At 26.1% G+C, this 7,388-nt stretch overlaps 2 protein-coding genes across 3 annotated transcripts in view; both read left to right on the top strand.

Annotated features, from left to right (window-relative positions):
- Window positions 1–7,388, top strand: part of LOC117168056 (lipopolysaccharide-induced tumor necrosis factor-alpha factor-like) — a 30,572-nt gene that overhangs the window by 14,341 nt on the left and 8,843 nt on the right. The window contains exon 3 of the mRNA XM_033353405.1: window positions 5,361–5,622. Within this exon, the coding sequence (XP_033209296.1) occupies window positions 5,361–5,622 (262 nt within the window). The remainder of the gene's footprint in view (window positions 1–5,360; window positions 5,623–7,388) is intronic.
- LOC117168055 overlaps window positions 7,030–7,388 on the top strand; it is a 4,371-nt gene continuing 4,012 nt past the window's right edge. For both annotated transcript variants that reach the window (XM_033353404.1, XM_033353403.1), the window contains exon 1: window positions 7,030–7,339. In XM_033353404.1, coding sequence (XP_033209295.1) covers window positions 7,090–7,339 — 250 coding nt within the window. In that variant the 5' untranslated portion in view covers window positions 7,030–7,089. The remainder of the gene's footprint in view (window positions 7,340–7,388) is intronic.

The following is a 7,388-nucleotide window of genomic DNA, read 5'->3' as shown; positions in this document are numbered from 1 at the left end:
TGAGACACTTTGTTACGATTTATTACGGCAGGGAGGAGGGAGGTATTCCTTCACTCATGTACGTAATTTTTGCAAATTCGAAAAAAGTTTCTCCTGAAGATTATCTTTTTATTTTTCATTTAAAGGTTCTAGACTAGGTAATATTAATTAATAATTTCTGAGAATAATCAATATTTTAATAATATTGATTAGGCCAGTAGGTAGAAAAATTAGCATAAAAAAATTTTAATTATCTTTTTATTTATAAGTTTGATTATCAAAATTCGTCTTTTTAAGTGAAAAATTCAACTCTTTTTGTAGAATATTAAACTATTATTTTAAATTAATATTTTGTTGCTGATAAGTAAACTGAAATGCTTTATTGATGAAAACTGTTTTTTTCGTAAAAGTTGTATTTTTTGTTTACAAGTTCATCTTTTTTAGTAGAAATATTGCACCTTTCTTGGATAAAAATGCAACTGTTTTATTGAAAATTCAACTATTTCGTAGAAAATGTACTTTTTGCTTAAAATTCGTATTTTTGTGCTGAAAAGTGAATTAAAAAGTTTTTTGGCGAAAAATCAAGTCTTTTTTTTTACAATTTCTCTTTTTGATTTAAAAATTCACCTGTTTTTGTAGAATTTTCATTTTTCTTAGACAAAAATGCAACTGTTTGTTTGAAAAATTTGACAATCTTATTAAAAATTCACACTTTTTGGTTAAAAATTCGACTATTAAACAAAAAATTATTTTATTGTTATTTATTTATCATCGTTATTATTATAAATAACGTATTCTTATTTCGATGTTGGGAAGTAAACTAGAATCTTTGGATGAAAACTTAACTATTTTTTAAAGATTTTTTTAATGCATCTGTTACAGAATAAATCTCATCTTTCTTGAATAAACATGCAACTGGTCGGTTGAAAATGCAACTCTTTTTTGAAAGTTTTTTTTTATTTAAAAAATCACCTGCTTTAGCAGAAATTACATCTTTCTTGGATACAAATTCAACTTTTTGGTTTAAAATTAAACAATTTTGTTGACAAGTCATACTTTTTGCCTGAAAATTCTGAGGTTTGTTGAAAATGTAACTATTTAGTAGAAAATTTACTTTCAGTATAAATTTAATATTTTGGTGTTGAAAATGAACTGAAATCTTTGATGGGTGAAAGTTCAAAATTTAAAAAAATGTAGTTTTTTTTTAAATTCATAGTATTTTAGAACAAAATTTATCTTTATTTGTTTAAAATGCAACTATTCGGTATATAATTCAACTATTTTATTAAAAAGTAATCCTTTTTGTTTAAAAAATGCGTCTTTTTGTATTGCAGTTTTTTTTTTAGAAACTTATTTTTTTGTTAAAACATTCGTGTTTTAATCTTAAAAAGTCAAGTGGAATCTTTTTTGGATGAATATTTAACTATTAATAAAAATTAAATAAATAGTCATCTGTTTTAAAAGAAATTTCATTCATATCTTGAAAATTCAACTTTTTTAAAAATTTATTTTTTTGATTTAAAAATTCATCTGTTTTAGTAGAAATTTCATTTTCTTTTGTATAAAAATGCAACTTTTTTGTTAAAAATTATTTTTTGCTTGAGTATTCAACTTTTTTTGAAAGATGTGTTTGAATCACTTTGTTAAGAAATCATTTTTAAGGGTTATATTGTTAGTAGAAAGTTCATATCTTTGGTACGAAATTGAACTATTTTGTTGAAAATAATCTTTCTTAGTTGAAAATTCAACTACCTGGATAAAATTTAAACTGCATTGTTAAAATTTAATTTTTTTGATTGAAAATTTAACTGTTTAGTGGGAAAGCCTTTTTTTGTTAAGAATTGATTTATTAACATCAGTTTTGTGAAAAATGAATTTTTTGCTGAAATTTTGTTTAAAAATTCAATTTTTTTTGAGAAAATTCATCTTTTAGCTGAAAGGTTTAATAATTTATATCAACTTTTATTACTTTCTTAAGTGAAAATTCTTTATTTGTTGAAAATTCATATTTTTGGATTGAAATATAAACTATTACAATTTTTTGTTTGGAATTTATCTTTTTATTTTGACAATTCAACTATTATGTTGAAAATTAAATTACTTTTTTGAAAATTTAAGTATTTTGTTAAAAATTTATATTTCACAGTAGAAAAAACATTTTTTACGGCTTTTTAATATTATATTTTAACTATTGATTGAGTAATCATCTGAAATTGTAAAAAATTTTCTCTAGAAAAGACAATCCACAAATGAATGATCGAACATTTTTTTCAAAGTTTAATCTCACTTTTAGTTGTAAAATTAAATGTTTAAATTATTAAAAGAGTCACTAGAATTAGAAAAAAATGGATGCCATTAGTTTGGATGAAGGTTCTTAGTAGATGAACGTTAGTTTCTACCTGTTTCAACTCATATTCTCTAATCACTTGTATTCTGATGACTTTGAGATTGATTAGTACTCCGCGCTTAATCGGTTAAACGTTTAAATAATTAGAATAATTTCTACATTCATCGGTTTAGATATTTAACCTGTATGAAAGTTCATTGGGTTAGACTTTTCATCTCGCATTCCATCATTTTTAACTTTTTTTTTTCTTTCATATTTAAATTGACTGCAGTCGGGGCCTAAAATGTTGCATATTCCGACAAACAAACTTTATGTCTCGCTCCGTGTAGTCCAAATTTAATAGTATTTAGTCCGAAAGCAAAAAGTGCAGTGGAAAAATAACTTTATTTTCTAACAAAAAATTTCACTTTCCTAACTTAATACTTTAAAAGTATTAAAAATGAACTTCAATGTCTATTTAAATTATTATTCTGCAGCTTAGAAATTATCCAACATTTCTTTTTATTGCAGACTTCACAGTCTTTCCCTTATTCACCTCTTCCCCCTTTCTGACGGTTTTTTTCATTTAAATGCGAACTGTATTAATAGAGTCCAAAAAGAATAGCAAACTTTTTTTGTTGAGCGAATTCTTTTGGTCGAACAGTTTACCATTGTATTTTTAGGGTAGAGAATTTATTCTATTTTTAGAAAGTCATTCTTTTTGGTTGAAAATTCAAATGTTTTCTTGCAAATTCGTCGATTTGGGTTAAAAATTAAACTATTTGGTTTTAAGAGAACCTTTTTGTTGAATATTCATCTCTTTTTAAAGACATGTTATATTTTTTTTTGTGAATAATGCAACTTTTTGTTTGAAAATTTAATTATTTTGATGAAAATTCAACAGTTTTACAACAACAAACAAAACGAACAAAATTCAACTTGTCTGATAATTCATCTGCTTTGTGAACAACTACAAAATTAGTGAAAAATTTTGTTTCCTTCTTGACTGACAAATATTTGGTCCAAAATTCAACTCTTTTGGTAGAAGTGTCTTCTTTTTTGCTTAAAAATGTAACTGTTTTCTTGAAAATTAATCTGTTTTTGTTGAATTCAACTGTTCTTTATCTCAAATACGTTTTTTTTGCAAAAATATTAACTATTAAATTTTTTGTTGAAAAATAATTTTTTTGGCTGAAAATTGAACTATTCTTTTGTTTCTCCTCTTTAGTTGAAAATCTGACTACTTGGTTGAATTTCTACCTACTTTCTTAAAAATGAATTTTTTTGGTTAAAGATTCATTATTTTAGTTCAAAAGTTATCTCTTTTGTTGGAAATTCAACCATTGCATTGAAAAGACATTTTTTATTTAAAAAAATTTTTTGTCGAAAATATGACTATTCTATTTTTTTGAAAGTGGATCTTTTTTACTTGAAGATTCAAATAATTTACTTAAAATTGAATTAATGTGTTGAAAATTATTTGTTTGAAAGTCCATCATTTTAGAAGAAAATTAAACTACTAGATTTTTTGTTCAAATTTTGTCTTTATTAGTTGAACATTAAACTACTTGATTGAATTTGTAATTACTACTACTAATTTGTTGATTTTTTTTTCTTTGAAGATTGATCATTTTAGTTGGAAATTGATCTCTTTTGGTTGAAAATTGACCTTCTTTATTAACCATATTAACTATTTCGTTGAAAATGCGTTGATTTTTTCGCTCAAACATTAACTATTACATTTTTCATTGAAAATTGATCTTTTTTGGTAGAAAAATCCACAACTTGGTCAAAAGTTGAACGAATTGGTTAAAAAATAATTTTTTTGTTTGTTAAATATTTATCTCTTTAGTTGAAAATGTAACTGTTTGGTTAAAAATTCGTTTTTTGTCGAATTAACTTTTTAACAGATAATTTCACTATTCCACGTTTTTTAGAAATTGCTCTTTTTTAGTTGAAAACTGGTGCTTTTAGTTTGAAAGTTCACTAGTTTTGCTCGGAATTAAATTTTTTATTTCTTAAAAATACAACTATTTCATTAAAATTAATAATTTTTGGTTGAAGATTTTAGTATAAAGTTGAAAATTTTACCTTTTTTATTGAAAATTTAACTGTTGCATCTTTTGTTTTTGTGGAAAATTTATCTTTTTTATTTGAAAATTCAACTACTTAGTTTAAAGTTGAACTATTTTGTTAAAAACTAACTTTTTGTTCGTAGATTCATCATTTGAGTTACAAATTGATCTCCTATATTAATAATATTAACTATTTCGTCTAAAAAGCTTTCATTGTTTGGCTGAAACATCAAATGTTACATTTTTCATTGAAAATGTATCTTTTTTTGGTGGAAAATTCAACAATTTGGTTAAAAGTCGGATGACTTTGTTAGAAAATTAATGTTTTTAGTTAAAGATTGATCTCTTGTGTTGAAAATGTAACTGGTTAAAAATTCGTTTTCTTTTTAATTCATTTTTTAAAAGAAAATTTCACTATTCCATCTTTATTAAAAGTTGCTCTTTTTTAGTTGAAAACTCGTGTTTTCGTTTTGAAAATTCACCAAATTTGCTCGAAATTACATTTTTTATTGGTTAAAGATGCAACTGTTTGATTAAAGTTAATAATTTTTGGTGAAAAATTTTACTATTTTATTGAAAATTTTGATCTTTTTGTTTCGTTGAAAATTAAATTTTTTAACTGAAGATTGAACTATTCGGTTTTGGTTGAAAAATAATATTTTTCGTTGAAAATTCATGTTCTTTGCGGAAAATTGGACTTTTTAGTAGAAAGTCAATCTGCTTCATTTTACATATATCAAGGGAATTGACAGATTTTTGTCGTTTTATTAATTCCGTCAATACTTTTTTATTATTTATTCCAACGCTGATTCTCCTATGTAAGTTTCGAACTCGATGAACAGTTTTCAAATTCGAGAAAAAAATGTTATAATGAAAAAAAGGTATGTAATTCGTTCTGATTATGAAAAAGAAGTAGGTCGGGCTTCGATGTAACTTCAGACCCGGTTTAAACGTGTACCGATTCGAAAATATATTTCCAGTTGTGCAACAAGGAGTACCAGCACCAATAACAGTGCCACCAACTCAAAATGCTGGACCTTACCCACCACAATTTGCACCCACACAGAATTTCACACCTCCCACACAGGAAGTTCGAATAGTTCATCAGCATGTAGCTGTTTCCTTAGGACCCAATGCTGTAAAAATGAAGTGTCCAACTTGCCATGCTGATATTAAGACATCCACAGTCGCAGATCATCAGCCCAGTGCTCATATCTGTTGCATCATTCTTTGCCTACTTGGGTAAGATAATATACATTTTATTGTCGTACATCTAATTTATTCAAGAGAAACTAATCATCATTACATATATTCTCGAACACTGGGCGATTCATTTTTTAGTGACAAAAATAAGAATGAGCATACAATTTTTATCGGAATTGTATTCTGTGATTCATTAATCAAATATTTGTACTTAATGATCCTCAATTTATTATCACTGTCGTAATTTGGAAGAATAACGTTAACTGCAGAATGAACGAAGCCGAGAAATATTACATATTATTAATAATAATGATTGAATTGTCCATTTTCAAATAAAATTATTCTTCAATTTCGACAGATCATCAATTAGAAGTTTTGCAATTTTGAAGAGTTACAAGTTACCATTGGCAATGCTTGAATGTTTACAATTTGGCCTTATAAATTATTTAATATTCAAGATTCGTATTTTAAGGGTACGTAATTTGGAATATTTTTATTTGCGATTTAATGCTCTGCAATTTTGAAGATTTAAAATTGAAAACTCTCTAATTTTGAAAGATGTGTAAATAAAAATTCTTAAGTTATGGTGATTTTTAAGATCAAGAGTCAAGAATGTTCACTTACGAATATTTCAAATTGATGAAATTTGAAATGTAAATCATTCAAACAGCAGCATTTTTTTTATTGTAGAACTTGAAACTCGCATCATTTTTAAATTCCAAATTTAAAAAATCTTTAATTTTGAAGGTCTACAATTCCAATAAGTTATACAATGTTAAAGGTTTATCATTTAAAATATTTAATTTAAGGATTCGCAGTTTGAATATTTTCAACGTAAAAAAATTTGATATTCAAAATTCTGCCATTTTGAATATTTAAAATTGAAATTTATTTAATTTTGAAAATTTACATTTTAAAGTTATGTGACTTCGAACATTTTCTTCAATATGTAGTTTAGTTTTGATGATTTACATTAATTGAACCGCTGGTGACCAAAAGGGGACACGGCCGGATTCAGCCTGTATTGTATTGACGGTTTCCAATCGTACCTGATTTATGGAACATTTTTTCTTATTTTTAATCCACGAATCTTCATTTCTAGTTCTTTTTCTACCTTGTTTCATTTTAATATCTTTTTCTTTTTAATTAATATTCTCAAAAATATCTAAAAAATGTCAATAATCTCAAAAAAAAATGCTTTTCCAACTATTATAAGAAACAATCACTTCGCTGATTCTATGCTTTATTTGTAGAATTATATTTCGAGCCTCGTTCTCAAGATTATACTGTTAACCATGTAGTTATCTCTAAGTTCCAGCTAGAGTGCACAATATTTTAGAGAATAAAATAAAAGAAAACGAAACACCTCGGGCCCCAGCACCGCATGTACGGGCCTGAGCCCCATCTCCATCATATTTCTTTGTTGTGCGCTAGAGTGAAGACACGTTTTTACGCATCGTGTTTTTATTTCCATTTTCGATAGTGCTGTTGTTATTAATAATAAGAATGAATAGAAAGAGGGTAAACCCCGAACTTTTAGATGCAATAGAGAAAAAGTTGCGGTGTGTGCAAAGTGAATTTGAAGTGATAAAACAGAAAAGTTTCTCACAGAAAAGTCTTTCGCCGGAACTCTCTGAGAACGACGAACTTTCTGGAAGTGATCATGAGATTAATATTGATCCTCTCGTAGAAAACGAAATTCTGCTTCGAGACCCACTACTGGACTTCACGGAATTAGAGCAATCTCCTAACCAAGGTATTTATTAGCAATAATCCGTATATACGCAATCAAGAAGTGGGGGGGG

The sequence above is a fragment of the Belonocnema kinseyi genome, chromosome 2 (genome assembly GCF_010883055.1).
Source record: "Belonocnema kinseyi isolate 2016_QV_RU_SX_M_011 chromosome 2, B_treatae_v1, whole genome shotgun sequence".
Classification (NCBI taxonomy): Eukaryota; Metazoa; Arthropoda; class Insecta; order Hymenoptera; family Cynipidae; genus Belonocnema; species Belonocnema kinseyi.
This window is presented reverse-complemented; position numbering and strand designations above follow the sequence as displayed.